This window comes from Poecilia reticulata, linkage group LG14 (assembly GCF_000633615.1).
Source record: "Poecilia reticulata strain Guanapo linkage group LG14, Guppy_female_1.0+MT, whole genome shotgun sequence".
In the NCBI taxonomy this organism is placed as follows: Eukaryota; Metazoa; Chordata; class Actinopteri; order Cyprinodontiformes; family Poeciliidae; genus Poecilia; species Poecilia reticulata.
This window is the reverse complement of record NC_024344.1, coordinates 11,997,395-12,017,719: the sequence shown is the minus strand read 5'-3', so window position 1 is coordinate 12,017,719 and position 20,325 is coordinate 11,997,395. Positions and strand designations below refer to the sequence as shown.

The 20,325-nt window shown below is 41.2% G+C and overlaps 2 protein-coding genes across 6 annotated transcripts; both read left to right on the top strand.

The window, feature by feature from the left end:
• Positions 1-4,191: 4,191 nt before the first annotated feature.
• On the top strand, positions 4,192-7,099 carry LOC103475886 (cell wall protein DAN4). Its single transcript, XM_008427834.2, has 2 exons — positions 4,192-4,404; positions 6,138-7,099. The coding sequence occupies exon 2, from the start codon at positions 6,146-6,148 to the stop codon at positions 6,911-6,913; it is 768 nt and encodes a 255-aa protein (XP_008426056.1). The 5' UTR covers positions 4,192-4,404; positions 6,138-6,145; the 3' UTR covers positions 6,914-7,099.
• Positions 7,100-8,535: 1,436 nt separating this feature from the next.
• Positions 8,536-14,962, top strand: LOC103475887 (oligodendrocyte-myelin glycoprotein-like). 5 transcript variants are annotated; one of them, XM_017308432.1, is made up of 2 exons: positions 8,536-8,989; positions 11,604-14,962. In XM_017308432.1, the coding sequence occupies exons 1-2, from the start codon at positions 8,937-8,939 to the stop codon at positions 12,970-12,972; spliced, it is 1,422 nt and encodes a 473-aa protein (XP_017163921.1). In that variant the 5' UTR covers positions 8,536-8,936; the 3' UTR covers positions 12,973-14,962. The 5 variants fall into 5 exon arrangements, with proteins under 5 accessions (XP_017163921.1, XP_008426059.1, XP_008426058.1 ...); XM_008427837.2 differs by lacking the exon at positions 8,536-8,989 and adding an exon at positions 10,195-11,094 and having other exon boundaries at positions 11,607-14,962; XM_008427836.2 differs by lacking the exon at positions 8,536-8,989 and adding an exon at positions 10,195-11,094.
• The last annotated feature ends 5,363 nt before the right edge of the window (positions 14,963-20,325 follow it).

Sequence of the window (20,325 nt, the reverse complement as noted above, 5' to 3'; positions counted from 1 at the left end):
AAAGAAAGAGAAGGGAAGTGGTCATGGGGTCCTCAGAAGTTCTGGTGTCCCCCAATAGTGCCTGATTTTTTACATTCTTTTCATTTCTGACAGTGTTGACAAAAACTAGGGACAAATTACAATGGAGTTGGAAAATATATAATAATGATATTTAATTCAATTTATTGATACCTTTATACTTATTTATATGACTACTTATACTTAATTGTCATAATATATAATTTTAGTATTTCTTTAATTATTTTAAACTATTATAATGTATTGAGTTCTGCTCCGGGACAAAGGATTTTACAGGCATCATCCACCGACTACAATGTTTAAAATAAAAAAATATTCAGCAAACACCAAAATATACATTGTTGTGCTCACATGACCCAGGTTAGTTTAGTCAGATATTTGAAAACATTATATTTTGTATATATTTTATTCAAATTTTGGTGCTTTATCCATAGGACCTGTTTTGTCCCTATTCTCAAGAATCACTGATTTATGTTAATTGGTCAACAACGGTACTGTAAAAACATGTCCCTACTGATTTCTTTTGCTTGTTTTACAACACTTACCTGCTTCAGATCTCACACATTTCTATATGAGGATAATATAACCGTTGCAAATATTAATACATATTTATATTTCCCAAAACACAACAGCCATTCAAGTCAACCAGGATTTTTTTTTCTTTTTTTAAAGGTTTTACTCTACTAAAATAGTTTTGTCACTCTTGGAAACGACATACCGTCAAGCATTTGCAAAAAGTGGCAATGAGTCCAACTTTAACTCCATTCTTCTTTGCAGAATTGTTTTAATTTGAGTTTTCGAGTATGAACACCATGTTTAAGGTCATGGTACACCAAACCAATCGAATACCAGTTCAAACTTGAATTACGCCACTCCAAAACTTCTGTTTGTGCCGTTTGTGAGTCATTCAGAGGTTTACTTCATTGTGTGCTGTAGTTTGTTGTCCTGCTGAATAATAACCCAAGAATGCTCGAGGTCAACCTTGTGGAGTAAAGGGTGGACAATCTCCAGATTTTTATTTTTTTTTTAATGGAAGAAATCATGCTTTATGGTTTCAGAAAGTAATCAACCTGAAGCTTTTCTTTGGAACCGTCATCCAAAGCAAACATCCAAACCATGTTTGCTTTGGATGACGGTTTTTTTGTTCGTTTGTTTTTCTTTTCTTTAAATGGTGTGTATGTTTTTATGCCAGATGTGACAGGACACACAGTTTGAAAAAAAAAATTCACTTCTATTTTTTCAGTCTCAAGAGTATTTTCAATTTGTTTTTCTGTTGTTGTTTTTTTTTTTTTTTTTTACTAGCAGTGTTTTTAGCTCTCGGAGGCTTTTTTTTCCCACATTTATCTCTCGTTGTTCACGAACATATAAATGAACTGAGGGCTACTTTGCTTCTGGATGAGTCATCAATGTGCTCTTGGAGTAAATCTGGGTCTTCTTTGGTTAGAAATAGCTTTGTCGCTCTTTCCTGACTGATAGAGGTCAGTGACTTCCTGTCAATCTCTTAGTCTACTTCATGTTGTGAGACGGGTTCTATCTAAATGAGGCAATTACTTTTTCCGCATGAAGCCAGATTAGCTTGAATAGCRTTCCCCTCCTCAATAATTAAGAACATCATTTCAAAGTTGCACTTTGTATTTACTGATGATATTGTTGTGTGATCAAAAAAAAAAAAGCATGTGAAAAAGTAAAAAACTGAAAAAAATCTATATGTTACAGTCTACATTGTTACAGTAGACTTTGATTGACTCCGTCATTTTTAAGAAATACCATTTGAACTGTTGAGTTAAAGTTAAATGACTAATTACTTGATTCTGCTTGCTCTTTTTTTTTTTCGACAGCTGATATTTTCTCAACTTCTGGTGCTTAGGCAGCTTTTTTCTCTGATAAATACCTTTCRGCTTTCTCTGATGCCGGGCCTTGGGGGGAACTGTCATAAAAGTGAGAAATACTCTGTGCTTGCATTCAGCCCTTGAAACTGAAAAGTTGCATCCGAAGCACGGCTCGGACTATGAGGAGTGATGAATTGATTTCTGTGTGCGCTGGTTTTAATGCGATGGAAAAAAAAAAAAGAGAGAGAGAGAGAGAGTGAGCACTTTGTGCCCTCTGCCCCAACTAAAAGGCCTTTTTACTCCAACTGGCACCRAGTCACATGACCAGCATTGGGCGATTAGAAGGGGACTTCTTCAGCACACTCATCACACACAACAACAATGAGGCAATGGATAGTGGCCGTTTCAGCTAATTTTACGTTTCAGACACTTTAGTAACGTTTCATTTGATGACGTTAAGATAAAATTGAAGTTCGCGAAGGCTCTGCAATTCAGCTTTTAAACCTGGCCGACTGAAAGAGCAAAACAGAAGGCGGGTGGGCTGCACTCTGGAGGCCATTTTGACATTTGCTGAGCCCRCCCGTTGCAACTGTCAGCCATCAGCTGATGTCCTTGGGATTGTCTGTAATGAAGCTGTCCACCATCACAGCCAGCGACTCGGCTATTTATAGATGTGAAAGGTAGCGCCGGATGGACGACAAAAACACAACACACGCAATTAAATGGAGAGGGGGGGAAAAAAAACGTCTGGCTTGCACACATGCATGTGCACGCAGGCACGAACATCCAGTGTAAATGTATGGATGAGTGTGGCGTTACTGACAAATGGGACTTTCCATTTCTCGGAGGACGGCGTGTGGCTTTTTGGAAATGAAGTCATCTGTGTTTCTTCTTTTTCTCGCTTCCTCCTTTGATTTTTATTTGGCTCCACGGTGCCTTTCTGTTTCATCTGAATAAATCGTTCAGCCGATGACATCCGACACCTCCAAGCTTCTCATTAAAAAAAGAAAAAAGAAAGAAATCATAAAAATCAACAGACAAATTATGATTGCTTTCATCCCACCTTTGCATTCTTGGAGTTTTTCTTTTGTATTCGTTTTCACATTTGTGGCTCCTGCAGATGTGCAAAGAAAGTGATTTGTTTTTCGTCCCCTCATTTCCTCCAATATTTAAGGAAAACACCAGCATCAGGGAAAACTACAGCTTGTGTGGTGGTTTCTACCGCCTTTGTTGCGTCTCTTTTATCTGTCTTAATTCTAACGACAGTCGTGATGATGAGTTTGTTCAGGGCCCAGCGGTCTGAACAGCAGGCGTTCACACGCTCCAAACTCCATCATCTTTATTTCCATCCCTCCACCAACAGATGCTGGCGGGTCACGTGGAGGAGGAGCGGATTTAGTTAGGAGTGCTGAGTCTTGCAGCCTCTTCATCACGTCTCTTCTGCTGCTCTCATCATCCGCAGCATCCYGCTTTGTGAAATTAGGCATTTCCCCTTTAAACTCTGCACTGCAACGCAGGTGCAGATATGTAGCCACTTGGGAAACACAGAATACTTCAAGCAGAGGAAGCAAGATGAGGAACTTTAGAAAATAGAAACACTTTTTTTTTTCCCCCGATGCAAATTCATAATTTGAGAACAAAAAAAAAAAARAACTGATCATTTTCTTTCATGAGTTTACGGCACTTTGGAAAAGGAGCCAAAAACTTTGAGCCTTTTGACGTTTTGTCCCTCCGGAAGACATGGCTGATACGACACGGCCACCAACGTGTTTCCAAAACCACTTATGTAGGTCATGTGTTAAATATAAATCACAGCACATTGAGTTTTCAACATTTTGAAAAACACACATTGCTGTATTCTGTTTGTGCTTAACCAAACGTGATAACGTTTGGTTAAGCACAATATTTTTTATTTATTTTTATTTTTTTTAAATGTGTCAAAACGTCTTGGAGTATGCATGTGCAACATTGAACAAAGAAAACCGAACAGACGTATAGGACTAGTTTTCGCTTTCTCGTAAATAGGAAGGCAAGCCTTTAAGCATGACACAAGATGGAGGCGGATTTATTTTTATTGTTTAAAAAGCGTGACTGAGTCATTTGCAATGCGCAGGCTGAGGTGGCTTCTCAACATGTCAGCATCAGTGACCTACAGTGACCTGCACAGACGATTCTTCAAAACAAGAATAGTGTCTAAAAAACAAAAAGGGTGAAAAAAATGTTGCAAGTATGAGGATTCCATAAATTGAGGTGAAATTTAGGTGAAACAAATCTAGACGGTGAGTGAGAGCACAGTTCAGGCCACATTCACGTTCTAGTGCTTCGCATGTGTTCCTACGACCACCACTCCACTAAACCGAACACCCATCACCACTTCCTCTTCTTAATATAGTCCTAAGAGGAAGAAGAGAAGTCGAGACAGCAAGAAGAGCACAGTTGACTTGAACCGACTTCATTGCGTCTCGGTTCCTGTARAACACTGGACTTTACTCATCTGTGGCTCCCATCTGTTCATCCATCCACACAAACTCCTGCTCTTCTAGGCAAAACAAACAATGTAAGTGATGGGTTTATTGTTTGAATTTCTTTATTATCTTCTGTTTCAGGTGAGGAACTGTGTAGGCATGATCTTACTGCTTTACGGGCAACTCAAGTATCCATGGATTTATATAGATTATGCAGCAGTCCTTTATCAAAGCATTATTAAAATAAAATAAAAATACAAAGTATAATTTGAAACAGATTTAGCAAATATATGGGGGGTTTTTTCACGGTTTTTGTGATTTTGGGTGAGCCTAAAAAAACTGAGGTTAGATGCTTTTTATAAGTGAGGCAAGCTGTATATTGTATTGCGCATTATGGTTGGCCATTTTGTAAACCATGTAGCAAATTTGTTCAGATTGTTTCTAAGGTTCTTGTCCTTCATTTGTCTCTAAAAACTAGATAATTAATTTATTTTTTATTTTTAGAAAATGCAATTTTTGTCTGAAATGAGCGACACGTAGCTCAGTGGGCCTTTAGGTTGACATTACTTCATGTCTTCTACCCTCCTTCTTGTCAGGCTCATCTGAAAGACACCAATAAACCATAGAAAAAAGTTAGAAATAGGAGGAAAATAAAGAGAATTTTAAGAGGAATAAAATCACAACTGGCTCAAATTATCTTTGACTTGCAGTTCACATCTGGGTCAACAAACAACCAAATCTGCTGTAAAGAGTTGGATTAAATACGGACTGGTTCACGATGAGGTTGACTTATCAGAGTTGGGTCACAGCTGTAAGATGGATTCCTCAACAAGTAATAAGTAAACGATCCATCTACCCGTTTGCAACACCAACTTTATCTTTGCTTCCCAATAAAGCGGTAATGCCGGTCTCTAGTAGTGAATGGTTACAAAGCATCCAGTCTGCCAGAGACCCAACCAAACACAGGCACAACTAAGGTCAACTAAGTCCCATCTTCCTGCAAGGCAAAGCTGAGTTATTTTAAACTCAGCTTTAAAATAACCAAGAGGCGGGGGAGAAAAAAATTATACTCAATACATAACACTCAATTAATGATTTCCTGTCTATATAGACTTTGTGACCAAATCTTTAGTCAACAAGCGGAACATATTTAGAACTAGCTTGCATAACTACTAAGCAGCTAATGTTACCTGAGATTAAAGAAAATAAAATAAAATCTAAAGCAATTAATGTAACTGCTGACAGTAATCTATTCTGTAGCAGCGGCTCAATGGGGATAGATCAGGTGGTACTACATTTCAAAATGGCCGCCTTTGTAGACCGGTGAGGCTGCTTCAAGTCTCACCGGTCGCAACGCATAACAGTCGCAATTTCAGACCCCAATGTTTGATAAAAATCTAACCAGTTTTCGTCCCCAATGATTAAAGAAACAGTAGTTTCTTTAATGTAAATACTGAAGAGGCAGGAAACTGGTGGAATCCTGTCGCTTATCAGTGGTGATGTCGTCTTTCAAAGCAAAACTACAACTGGTAACTTCACCCAGATTGTTTTGTTAATTGCTTATATATGCAAATTGCTCCAGCATCTTTAATATTACTGTATAGTTTGGGGGGGGGGGATCTGTTGTCAAAAAGACTACAAAGAACTTTCACTTTCATCAATGTAAACCTGATGATAATTATCGCCAAAAATACAATGGAGTTGTTAAAGTTGTGTTCAGATATCTCAGGTACGCTTCATTTGTGAGTAAGTTTCTCCATCCGGTCGTCCATTTGCATCAGAAGCATATTCGAATTGTGAACTCTCCTGCCCTTTGTTTTTATAGATATCATCATGAACGGTCCGCTGTGTTGTGCTGGAATTCTGGCCGTGTTGCTGTTTATCCCATGGTCTTTGTGTGAAAGTACAGCAGAAACGGCAAACAATCTTGTGGCTTCGACCACCGCCAATGGCATCTCAGAGAATGAAACAATAAGTGAATCTACAAATTCTATGACATCAGCCGAGGCCACTACCACCATCATCTCCACCACCACTCTGAGCACCCCTACCACCACCACCCCTACCACCACCACCACCACCACCACCACCACTGCCAAAACATGGACATTTTTTGATCTAATAGAGAAAAAACATGCCAAGAAGATAACAATAATCTGTGCAGTGCTGGTCTTAGTCTGCGCCATCCTCCTGTTTTCTACCCTGGCACTTGCATGCAAGGTGTGCCAGCTGAGAAGACGCCTCAAGACGACAGGCGGCAACTCCGAGTACAGGATGGGAACGGACAAAGCCGAGTCACAGCCAGAAGCTAAAGAAAACTGTTTCCTGCTGACAGAGAACGGTCAAACGACTCAGGAGAGCGAAAACGGCGCCACCAAGGAGGACGGAGGGAAGGTCGATGAGGTTAAGCAACAGGGAGACGAGAAGGAGGTGGGAGAAACTCAGAAGAGTGAGGAGGCCGCTACGGCTGCGGCAGCAGAGGAAAGCTCTCCTCCTTCAAAGCCGGCAGAGGAGACCGCCAGCTCGGAGCCCACCAAAGATCCTCCGCCGCCTTCCTCCTCCTCCTCCGACAACACAGAGGAACCTAAAAAAGATCCGTAGAGTTTTCTTCACGAGTTTCCATTTCAACGCAACTTAGCAGTCGTTTTCAGCAGCTTCTTAGTTCCTTCAAGCTGAAGCGTTTATGCATGTAATTGTAACCCACCAGATTGTATATTTGTGGACGTGCACATATTTTATGCTTGCATATTTTTTTGTCATTTCCAAATTAAAATTTGACAAAATGTGTTTACTTGGTCTTTTTTTAAAATTATTATTCAAAAGCAGAAGGTGTCAAAGAAAACATACTTCTTGTGAATGGAGTTCAACGCGGGACGACTGCTATTTATTTTCAGTTCCCAGTTGGTTTCACAATATATGTCTGTGTCCATGAAGTTCCTTGCTAAAATAATCCTTCATCTTGACCCGTTTCACAATTTGTCATGTGACTTTATGGGACAGATCAACACAAAGTCAAGTCCATGTTTATTTATGTAGGACACATACAGCAACTTCAGCTGTCCACAGTGCTTCACGACAATCACAACATCAAAGATAGGTAAGTGATTAAACAAAAAGTAAAATTAAGCTTGGTAAAAAAGAAAAAAATAAAATAAAATAAATAAAATAAAATAAAATAAAATAAAATAAAATAAAAATAATAATAATAATAATAATAATAATAATAATAATAATAATAATAATAATAATAATAATAAAATTGGCAGGAAATACCAACAAATAGTAATATAAATAAAATCCAAGACATTCTTAATTTCAGCTGCAGTGATTTCTCAAAAATAGGAATCAATGAAGTCCTAACTTCCTCCTTTTTTTATTTCACTTGATGCAAGAGGTGCATTGAGTGAAAAATAAAGGAACAATGGTTTTATATTAGGAAGCATCAAGTTTTTCTTTAAGGTTTTGAATTCTAGAGAGTAAAAATGAACCTTTGTGTGAAATGTTTGTAGCCTTGTGGGTGTGCCATCTTTGGGAGCCTGCTAAGAAGGGGGGCCCACCTCAAACCCAGCTCTTTCATAGAAGACGCTGTGATAAAAGCTGGAGTTTGATTGGCCGGGGGTAAATTGAGAAGGCGGGGTTAACCAGTGTATAGATAGACAAAATTCAGTTTCTTACAAAACTAGACAGCAACAGCAGATCCTGTGGGGATGCTATTCTTCAGCAGAGATAAAGAAGCTGGTTAGTTTAAAGGAAGATGGATGGAGCTTACAATGGATGATTACAATCCATCCACATCGATGTGCTAAAATGCCCTAGTCAAAGTCTAAACCTAAAACCAAACGAGAAAATTAGAAGCCTGCCATTGTAGTCTAGCTCATAGAGACATACGGCAAAAATACTTGCAGCTGCGGTTGCGATGAAAAGTGGTTTTGTAAAGTATCGAGTGCATGGAGGCTGAATATGAAAAATAAAATGGCTGCCACACATTTTAGGATTTAGAAAATTACAGCCATCCGTGCTTCTATCTCCCACAAGGAAGTGCGTAATTGTATCGTGGCAAAATGTGGAGAAGTTCACTGGTTCTGAATACTTTAGGGAAGGCACAGTAGGCTTGTGAGAAAAAGAGAGCGCAAAAAAAAGAAAAGAGTGAATAGGAGATGAGCTTGATTAGCAAGCGGAGAATGAGCTCCTTTTAGGCTCCGCCACACAGCCTCTTTTCATAGCAACCAGAGCTGATGCAGCCAAACAAAAAGAGACCTTTCAAAACACAAATATGAGCCTTTTCTTAGCTGTCATGTGCAGATATTTTGTTCATTTGTTTACTTGTGGCATAATGGGTGGATTTGCACCTTTGAGTAAAAGCTCTAAATTGCTAAATAACCCAAAGTCATAAAAGCAAACAGCTTTTATGACCTGCTCTGCGCAGGTCAACGGGTCGGATGCAGGATGTAGCGCGTATAGACGAGCCAATGGGAAATTATTTTTTCTCGGGAGGAGTCGTCTTCTTTTTCTGGAGGATCCGAATTGCTATTTGGCAACACAGCTTCAAACTGGCAACGTCGCACGCAGGCTGACACGGAGAGTTTGACGTAGAGGCTTGCAGGAAGGAGCAGTGACAGGATACATGAGTTTCAGTCTCAGTGGAGCAACTACTGGAAGAGTCGAGGCAGGCGGGAGGTGAGGCGGTTTGACTGGAAGCACAGAGAGAAGTGGCTGAGGAAGTAGTGAGCGTGTTGCAAATGGGCGCCTTATTAAGCCTGGCTGTGTTTTCATAGCGCGCGCGCGCGAGCGAATATAATTTAAAAAAAAAAAAACGTCCGCTTCTCAATTAATGAGGTTGCGTGGATTTGGCTTCCTGGCTATTCTGAGACAGTTGAAATAGCCCTTTAACTTTTTCCCTTTCTGACACGTTAAACCCAAAGACCCCAAAGCTTTCCATGATAAAATAATTCAAATTACTCCATCATTTTAGATGGAAAGATCGATTTAAGTAGCTTTAAATGGTCTTACGCAAATTGAACTTTATATAGTAGTAGTGGTAGCGTCACACTGTGAAGGTTCTTCAGTGGGAATGAAATTGTTCTGAATTTGGATGGAGCAAAATGTGGCAAAGTACTTTTAGGTACATGTGCACGAATTGGGATTACAAATTAGATTTTTTATATTTTTTTTGTCTGAAAAGGTACCAAATATCGCAATAAAATCATTACGTCGTTGGCAAAAGTTGAAGAACTATTGCTAACTGCACATCAGTCTGCCACTGCCTCCATTTGCTCCACGGGAGACGGTGGCCGATTTCCAGACCTTTGGAGATGTAAATAAGATTGGTTTCTTATGTAAGTCTTTGCAGATTTCCCAAAATTAAGGTAATCAGCCCCCTGCGAAATACTCGAGGCAGGCGAAGGGTCAACTTTTAACAGGGCATCAAGCCTGAAAACATAGTCAAAAGTTCAAGGGAATGGATTAGATCAAAGAATAGCGAAATGATAGAATGGCCCAGTCAAAGCCTAGATGTAGACCTGAACGAGAAGCTGTGGCAAAACTCCAAATTGCTGTTTACGGGCACTCTTCATCCAGTATGACCAAGCTAGAGCTATACCATGACAGAATAACGAGCACGACGTAAATTTTTTAGATATGGATATTGTCCCCCCCAAAAAATAAATAAATAAATCCCTTCCAGCTGTAATCACAGCGAAAGGTAAATCATCAAATTGTTTACTTGAGTTGCCTGAACACAAACGCGTGCCACAACTTTCTGATTTTGTTTCTGTAAAGACCGAAAATCCATGTTGTTTTCCTCCCACTTCACAATTACGCCCTACTGCGTGCCTGTCACATAAAATCACACCAAAACACACACAGAGGTTTGTCTGAAACATGAGAAAATGTAAAACAAAACAAAACTACTAATAAAAACAAAACAAAAAAAAAAGTTTAAAGGGTGTGAAAACTTTCGCGAGGCGTTGTAGCCGAGCCTGGGGTGACCAGGAGGCAGAAGTGCAGCAGTGCAGTGCAAGATGGAGAGTTGGCTGTATTGCTGATGACAGGTGGGATGCTGCAGAGGAGGAGAGTCCTCTGTAATAAATCTTGAGGCTTTTTGTGGCAGCCTCTACATTTACAGCCAATTACAGCACTTCATCGACTTGTACAGGGAGGGGGGGGGTTGTTCTTTAGAGAGGGATGATTTATATTGAGCAGATAACTGATAACAGTCTTTATTTTAAGTACAAACAGCCAGTTAAACCAAACTGAACAGCAGTTGTTCTTTGGAACACGGGAGTGGATCTTTAAAGCCGAGAGATTTAAAAGGGACTAAGGAGTTTCCCTAGTGGGGATCCGTGTATGCAGAGAGCCCCTCCATTATGCGCTCCATTTCTCCTTCCCAATACTTCTCCCTGCTAACACGCCACCCCTCCCCTCTCACTTCCACTGCACACAGTAAATCCAGAGCCTGCAGTGCCTGATCGAGCCAACCCTTAAAGATCCATAAGATGCAGTAGTAAACTCTCAGCTTGCACAGGGAGGAAGAAGAGGGACTGAACTGCACGCAAGTTTAGGGCAGAACACCTGCACTGGACAAGTGAGCAGGGGTCAAATACTAAGATAGACATACATAGGAGAGACGGGAGGTGGGCGGGGGGGGGGGAGAAGGAAAAWAAATTCACCTTCAGCAGAGCACCAGCTGGTCCCGAGCTTGAAAGCAGCAGAGAGGAGACAGAAGAGGTGCTGAGCGGCAAAAAGGAGCAGAGAAAAAGTGACTGGAATGATAAGATGAGGAGGTGAGTTTCTAAACATATTTGAAGGCTCTTCTTCTTCTTGCACACACATTTAGCCACTCCCTGGGCAAGAGAAAGGAAAAAAAACTAAACACTGCAGTATCTTGTCGGCTGTGTCTTTGCCTGCCTTTGGACCAGCTCATGCATGAGTCCTCTGTGGAGTCGTTACCAAAACCCATCTATTGGACTAGTTTTCCTCCTCTGAGAGCATGGGACTGACTCCACTGACAACCACTGATGAGTGAACACAAACTGATGCCAGGGAAAATGACTGCAGGGATTTGTCCTCCTTTCTGATGGATGGTATTCTTCAATGTAGTTGAAAAATGCTCACTACAGTTCAGGTCTGGTGTTATTCGCTTGTATAAAACAAAAAAAAAAGGGGGGGGGGGGCACACTGCAGGCATTATGCTGCATACATAAGAGGTAGTTCAGTGTGTTTTTGCTCATTCAGCTTTCTTATACACCGACATATTTTTCATTTTTTCTTTTCTTTTTTTTTTTACCCCCAGCAGGCCCGTGATGTTAAAGCCGTTTCTTAATGAGGCCCTCCTGGAGCTGGTGCTCGTGCTGTGGCTCGGGCTCCGCGTCCTGGCCGTGTGCCCCTCCGTGTGCTCCTGCAGCCGCAGCCACAGAGAGGTGGACTGTTTCCRGAGGAGCTTGAGAGAGCTCCCCGACGGCTTGCAGCACAACATCCTCTCCCTCAACCTGTCCCACAACCGGCTCCTCCATCTGGACGACAGGCTCGCCTCGTACACCCACCTCCGCGTCCTGGATTTGTCCCACAACAGGCTGAGCCGCCTTCCCAGAGGCCTGCCTCGCTCCCTCTGGGAGCTCCGCGCCTCGTCCAACCGCATCCAGCTGCTGGACAAGAACGATACAGTCTACCACTGGAACCTGAAGACCCTCGACCTCTCGGGCAACAAGGTAGAGAGGGCCGTCTTCATCAATAACACAATGCCTGAGCTGCACATGCTCAACCTCAGCAAGAATCACTTCTACACTTTGCCCACTAACCTCCCTGCGCACCTGGAGACCGTCGATCTGTCCCACAACATGCTTCTGAAGGTGCTGCCGGGCTCTCTTGACCGACTCCCAAAGTTAACCCACTTCTACCTGCACTCTAACCGCTTCTCCTCACTGCCCTTTGGAGTTTTGGACAAGATGGTTTCACTTAGAGTCGTCACTCTGGGCAGCAACCCTTGGGCTTGCCACCTTCACGAGGTCGACTACTTGCTGTCTTGGACTCAGAGCACCTCGGCGCTTGTGCTCGGCTGCCCCTGCTACACCCAGCCCGTGTGTGGAACGACGCACTCCAGCAGGACCGGAGGTTTGCACTTTGGCTCCTTTGTTCTGCCTCCACTGGCAGTCAGTGCCTCGGATCTGAGCTCACCCGAAGACGGCGTCACGCCGTGGTACTGGTCCGTCTCCGCTCAGCGAAGCACGCCCCAAACCCGCAGAGAGTCTCTAAACACGGGGCACGATGCCTTCACGGAAACAGCCATCAGCATTTCCACCTTAACGATTAATCACCTGGCTGGAACCGGCAGCCGAGAGGACATAGATCATCTCATCTCAGGCACAAAGGAAGCTTCATCCTCGGCCCCACTCCACACCGCAGACTCATCCCATTTCTCTGACAAAAGTCTCATTACCGACACATCTAAAGGAAACGGCGTGGAGCTGGCCACCGATCGATTCTTTATAACCGAGGCCTCCTCCACCCAAACAAAGAGGACCGCCACTCTCCGCACCAGAAGCGTCAGGAGACAGAATCAGTTGCCTTCCGGAGGCATCAGAAACAGCAGCCCAACCTTCTCCTGGTTTGGTTTCCTTCACAACTTGTGGCTTTTCCCTCTCGTTTTGCCTCAAGTCATCTGACGGATGGTGTGAAGTGTTCGTGGCAAAATGTGAATTTAAAGCAAAAAAAAAAATAATGATAATAAAGCACAAGAGAGATGATACTGGAACAGTTGTTACACCCACAGAAGCCATGTTTCCAGAGAAAGTTTAGATGGTAAAAAAAAAAGAAAAGAAAATAGAAAATATGTCTTTAACCACTTTTTTTTGGATTACATAAGGTTCACACTAATGCCAGCAAAATGGATTTTTAAAAAATGTGAAAATGGAGTGTTCATCTCTTTATGTCATTGCCTCAACATATGACACCATCCTTCCAATATTTTGGAAACTGACACACAATGATTCAAACAAACATCAAGGTGCAGCGGCTTATAAAATTCTTATCTGCTATGTTACAACTGCAAAACTTTGGTGCATTTCATTAGGATTTTATAAGGCTGAAAGGTAGAGAGAGAAGGATGCATGGTCTCTAGACGTTTTCACAAGCAAAAACCTGACTAGATTTGCACGTGTTCACTGTTACAATCTGGTATTTTTTCCTTCCTCTTCACAAAAACGAAGAGCTTCTGTCTTGAAAGCCGCATCAACTTTAGAACGTGAGAAAATGTGAACCGTTTCAAGACGTGTGAATAATTATACAGGACGCTGCATACGGTCACATTTACTCATCCAAAACATGTCTTGTCAACGGGGAACTGTGCCTTTACCATCCTTACAACGCCACCGATGTGTTTGAAATGGTTCTCTCACGAGAGGCCGACAGTCACATCCCATCATTCGCCCTCAGAGTCTCGTTTAAGAAACTATCTTAAAAATTGTTGAAATTATTTCAACAAGCAGTTTACAGTTTAGATAATCGTCCACAAATCTCTGAAAGTCAATGTGGGGTCTGTGAAACTTGTAATAGTTTGGAGGTGGTTTTTTTTTTGTTTATGTCTGGAGTAACTTTAATGATGGGAGTGTTTTTAAACCCTAGCGGAGTATCACCAGAAAATTAATGTGAGAGGGCCGAGAGTTCACGGCCAATCTGCATCGGCTTTTCAGCCTCATTAGCTCTGTTTGTAATGAATGCTTCTCGGCCTTTGCAATTTTACACAGATGAAGCCCTGATGTCCTCTGATGATCCCTCCCCGTTCTTTGTTTGTTTTTGTTTCCAAAAGACTCTTGAACGCTCTTTTTGTCCAAATTTTAGCCAGCATCCTCTCTCGACACTCTTCAGCTTTTACATTGACAAAAAAAGCATTTTTTTTATTAATATAAAAAGAAATGGTGCAACATTTGTTATGCTGCTTCTTTTAAAAGACTCTTCTTGAACATTTGCGAGGAAAAAACAGAACAATGAATGTAATGAATGAAGCTAAGCACATGATGGCACTATACATTCAGCAAACAGCTTGTTGTGGAGCTGAATCCTTCTTTGACTTTCTGCCAACGCTGCCTGAGAAGCTTTTCTGTTACACCTGTGGTCCACAATAGATGTTCAGTGTCATTTTTATTTTCTCACTCTTTTTTTTTTAATTGCAAGTTTTATTTTGCTTTCTGAAACCCACTTTTTTTTTCCTCAGCTTTTTAACAAATGCAGTGTTTTCTGCGGACGTCCCCAATCCCTGTTTCCTGTGATTCTGCTAACTCATTTTGAGCATTCTGTGTTGGAGCCAACTTCTCCCTGGACAGGATGTATACATTTGTAACGACACGAGTTCAACAGGAAGCAACAGAGACTGTTGTCGAACGGAGGGTAAACAAATGGACGATATATCTAATGAACAGCGAGTGCAGAGCGCCTCTTGCGTATTTTGATCACATCTTAGACTTAAGTGTCCTTCATGATTCACTGACGCTGGTGAAAATCATCTGCATGGCGACTGAACGTTTGGGGAATGCAAACTTCCTGGTGTTTCACTGCAGAGCGTTAAAGCGTAGAGTTTGTCATTTTTTTTTTTCTTTTCCTGTAGAATGCTAAGATATTCAAATCCTCCTGATTGCATTAAACAGCTGTGATGCACCACTCTGCAGCTTTTTTTTTTTTTTACAATTTAGTGTTATTTGCATAGAGACGCATAAGTTGCCAAAATAATAAGGCATGCATCACCGTACAGCGGAACCGGTGCCAGAGAATTTAGAAGTTTGTTTTGGTAACTTCTTCAAGGTTCTGCAATCTCTAATAAAACGTACGCTTAAAGCAATCAAACACTCTCTGATTGCTGTTGGATTTTGTCCATAACTGCTGACTAAATAGTGTAGTTTTCTTTTTTTCTTTTTAGAATGCTGCAAGGCTTTTAAAATGCACAATAAAGGAAGTCTGAGAGAAGAGATACAACTTGAAGTTATTGTTTTGCTTTTGACTCAGCAGCTGCAGTGACTCTTCAGAGTATCTGCAACACATTTAAAAATTCCATTTATTTGCGATGTCAAACGATGAGAATGACATATATTGTGTACAAAAATAAGCAAAACCATGATGCGTTATTAGAGATTAAAATAACTCACCTAGAATGGATATTATTTCTCTTCAGGATTTCATGCCTGCAGTGAATTTATTGTCAATCGCTAGAGGTGTCTATACCCTGCAGTACTTTCTGTGAACCATAATAGCAGTAGTCATAACATGTTTTAAAGTTAATTTTATTAGAGAATTCTTATCAAGCAGCATAAAGAACTAAGTTGAAACTTGCTTTATAGTTACCAAAACCTGAAAACTTCTCAGAACAGCAGCTTTTACTCAGTATCTATTTGAATGATTTTTTTTTTTTTTTTTTAAATGTGTCAGCAAGAAGAGGCGCTCACAACCTAAACTGAAGAAGTGTGACAAAATATCAAAAGTAAATCACCTTTTACAGTCGAAGGGGGTGAATCCTCCTGGAGGGCGGAGAAAGAGGTGAGTCTGAAGAGCAGGTGACCGGTCAAAGAATGAAATTGAAAACCCGTTAATCATTTATCATGTTAGATATTGCTATATTTATTTCCTGTCTAGTTGCAGATCTCAAATCAAGCATTGATATCTATGAATACTTCTAGGAAATAAGAGATAGAAATTGCAGAACATGTGCAAAAGTGTTCTATGTTTACTACAGTTCAATAGCGGAACAAAAAGAAATCTTCTTTAATTTTTTTATACAGTTTAGGGGAAAAAATGCCACATCTGTTATTCTGTACAAATGAGATAAAATTTGGAAAAAAATAGGGAACTAATTGGTTTACTCTTTAAAAAAAAAAGCAGAGTGTGTCGTGGTTTTTATTCTCTTAGCTTCCTCCCATCATCTTGCTGGGTCACCAAGAGCGGAGCTTTGTTGAAGAAATTTTTTTAACGATGTGCAGGACAGGACATCGTGACATCTTCAGCTCACACCTCTAGATGGGCAACAATTGTGAGAATTGTAGTTGTAGATGCTGGCTTTTAGTGTTTGCTGGTCTTTTCCCCCCACCCCCTCTTCAGCCGGTGAAATGTCTCCTGTGAGCAAGACTGCAGCTCGAGTCCAAGTCGATCCGCCTTGTGCCTGTTGCAGAGGTATTTCTTTCTTTATATCTCTCCATTCTGTTTCCTTTCTTTTTGTTAAAATCTCTGTAACACTGTTTGCTTTCTCAGTCCATTAAGTTTACTTAGATGTTCCTTTATGAGCCAGTCCCAAATTATATGGGCCCTGAGCAGAATCTGACTTGTGGCCTAGTTCCTGTAAAGACCACACCCACCAGTCACCACCCCTAACCCCAAAATCTCTTTTAAAAGATTCCAGCTTGATTGCTCTGTGTGCTGTGTGTGTTTTTAAACACATCTGTTTCCCCTTGTTTAAAAAAAAAATAATAAAAAATTACTATAAGCAATTAAAATGACCAGATCCCAGATTGGAATTTTCCTGACCATAAAATAATTTTTTTTCCTCCACATTGTTTACTGTGAAAAAAAAGAAAAGAAAAAAGAAAAGCAGGAGATAAAATCTCTAGCCAACTTACTGAGTTACTCATTTAGTCTGGCAGTCATGGCTGATGTCTGACCCAAACCTTTTTGGGGGGATGAGGGATCCAAACTTTTGCATTTGCTGTTTTTGTCCTCTTCTTACTATAAAATTGCACAAGTAATAATAATAATAAAAAAGTGTTATTTCTTACTTGGCATAGCTGCATGCCAGTTAAAGGGCATGTCATTTTTTCATCGCATTTTGAAATCAGCAGAAGCAGAACTCAACAGTACCCAAACTTTTGTGGCACATAATATGCATGTATTTTTTTTATTTTATTATTTTTTCCCCCTCCTGCCCTTTTTTCTTTCTTTTTTTTTTTTTTTTCTGGTGTGCAACTTTGCAACATCACTTCGAAATGCTTTAGGTGCCAGCAAGCTGGCCTGCAAGCCAATTATTTTCTCTGTAGACAGCACAAAGTAATGTCAGCTTTCTCCTCTGGCTTCTCCTAATAACTGACAAGGTGTAGAGGGCGAGCATCATTTACTGCTGCCATGCCTCCCCTCTTCATCTCACCACCCGAGCTTGTTTTCAGTGTGTTTCCCTCTCACTTCCAGCCACATCCAATAAGACTCACTCTCGGTGTACTTCTTTGTACTGCCCTCTTGTGTTCTTGAGCATTTAATTTCCACCCCCCTCACTTTTTCTCCGACTATTGTGTACGGACAGGCTTTTAAAAAAGGCACGTATTACTCCGATAACACATGCAGTCATTGTGCGAGCGCACGGGGCGTTTTAAGCTTTGAACATCTTTGTTGCAGACAGGTCAATTCTCTGCTGTTTTTTGTAAGATGCAAAGCTGTCTCCTCTGCAGAGTTTGTTGCTCCCCTGCAACTGCACATCGTCTCTGAGAGATGTAATACAAGAGAAACAAGACTAAAGACTCTAGAAAAAAGAAAAACTCCAGCAACTCGACTCGTCCTTCTGCAATCTGAAGAATGCACGTTGTCCTTACTGTGTGTGAGAGAGGCCACTGTGGACTCAGTGAACCTGGATTAGCTTCCAATCTGTGCACCAGTGAAAACACAACAGTAAAACGGGGCAACGATATGTAATTAGAGCTGCTGCTGCTGCTGCTGCATACACATGCTCCAAGTGCCCTCTTGTGGTGACTGACGCTGTTTAGCATTGAAGGTTGAAGTCAAACATATACTAAGTGAGACAGAGGTTTTTGAGTCTGAAAGCACAAACAACCTTCCACAGCTAACTAACCAAAACTCTCAAAGTTAGGTCAGTTGCATACGGAGGTAGTTATGGGCTTAAAAACATTTTAGAGGTAAAAAGCATTCATTAAAATCTTTGATAGTTTTCTTTTGGAAACATGTAGGCTTCAACATGAGAAATATTTCTAAAAAAAAAAGTCTAAAAGACAAAAAAAAATAAAATAATAACTAGTACGAAGTAGCCAAGTAGGCAATGAAAAATTGCAAGAATAGTTTCAAGATTCTTCTGTTTTTCCACAATAAAATTTAAGATAAGACAAATTTGGTTTAGTTTTAAATGCTCCTTAAATAAGTTTTTTTTTTTTAAAGTCTAGTAGCTCACATGAAAGATTATTTGTAGATGAGACAAATTATGAAAGTTTTCACTAATCTGAAATGAACCTGCAGAGCCCTGGCACACCTCTTGTAATTCCTGTTATCACAGACCAGAGCTATTGTGCTACATGCATAATGATACACAAAGTGACTTACCTTTGACAAGGCCACTGCGGTCCGCTCCTGGCTAAAACAATGGCCCGAATTTCGATCCGCTTTGATCCTTGGGTCACATTATCAGTTGTGGCCCCGGAATTAAGCTGGTACCCAACCAAAGGACGCTCAAATGCTGCAGATAAACTTTATCTGATCAACCTAATCTGTATTGACAGCCTTGGTCTATATGCCAAAGCTCAATATCGCTTTGAGCCAAGAGCCGTGTTTTTCTGTCTGGCCACTGATCAGCCAAAAAGCAAAAAAAGAAAAGAAAAGTGCTGGAATCTGAAAGAAAAAAAAACAACAACAACAAACCATTCTCCAGCTGCAGGAAAGACTGATGAGACAGGCAAAATTCAACCCTGCAGCGTGGTGGTGGTGTGGGTGGGTGGGTGAGTGGTGGGAGGGTGAGGTTGTGGTATCTCTCCCTCTCATCTCAATGGCACAGACAAGGGAAGGTCAGTGTTAAGGTCAGTGGTTGCAGAATGGGAAGTGGTTGGCAACTGAGAGAATGTATTGTGGCAGCTAGTTAGGGAAAAGAAGAGAGGAAAAATGAAACAAGGGATAGGGGCGGGGAGGTTTTGGAGGGGGAGACTGGTTAAAAACAAGGAATGAGGCAGGAGACAGAGAGCACCACTTTAGCCGGTTGCCCTGAGAGGCTTTGCTTATCATTCTTAGCCTCGGTGAGATGTTTAAAAATGTCTCGGCCGGAGCATATTCGCTCCTATAAACAGAAAGTCAGACTGAGGGCTTTATGCTTGAGAGTGTCCGTGTTCTGAAGTGCCCACTTGGAAAATAATAAATGCAGTTGAACATATATTTGGGGAAACTTAAAGAAATAATCCTCCCTTTTGAAGAAAAGAAAAAAAAAAGGAATCAAGTCAACTTCTCTGACTGGTTTGCTTTAGAAAAAAAACGGAAAAGATTTGCATATTTGAGCTGTACAGGTGACAGGACGGCTCCTTCGTTCGTCATCATCTGCCACGCACGCACGCACGCCTCTCTGGAGTCGTGCGAGCAGCAGCCAGAACGTTCCAGGAAGCTGCAGGGGCACGAGCTTATCTCTCAGCCCAGTGGAGCAGGTAAACGATGTCGTCATCATCATCCACTTGTACCGAAGCTTGATTGGCCCAAGAAAGAGCCGCGCGTGCGATTGAGAGCCATCGAGGTCGGAGATGCAGATTTCCCTCTCGGTGTTGAAACAGCCATTTTCTCGACAATTTGGGAAAACTTATGTTGGATCTTCCGTTCTCGCGCGCACTTTAAAAAGACTGCGAGGTTTCTTTGTGGTACTGTAAGCAATGATCCGGGGCCCTTCGGGGCACCACGGGCTAATTCATGCTACCTTGAGGTGCTTTTTGAGCACTTAACTGGTGTTGAATATTTTCTGAAATCTCCGTGCACAATTAGCAAGTACAGAGGAGCCTCCAGGACAGGGGTATCTCAATATCGCCGTTTCTTTTCCCCCTCATATGAAATGTGTAATAATGTGGATGTCTGAATATCACAGTAGTCCATCTACCTGTGTGTAGCCTCTGGCGCAGTTTAATTAACTCATCTGTGTGGTTACAGAAGGCATAATGGGAAGGGAAACCATTAATCAGAAGAAGATCCTTCCTACTGATCTCATTTGAAACCGTTTCTCCGTGTGCTAAGAAAGAAAGACACACAATCCTGGTAATCCTCCCAAATCATGATCAGTCGACAGGTTTGAAACACAA

Excerpts from the sequence above, each read along its gene's own strand:
- LOC103475886 (XM_008427834.2), top strand. The coding sequence starts at position 6,146 with ATGAACGGTCCGCTGTGTTGTGCTGGAATTCTGGCCGTGTTGCTGTTT.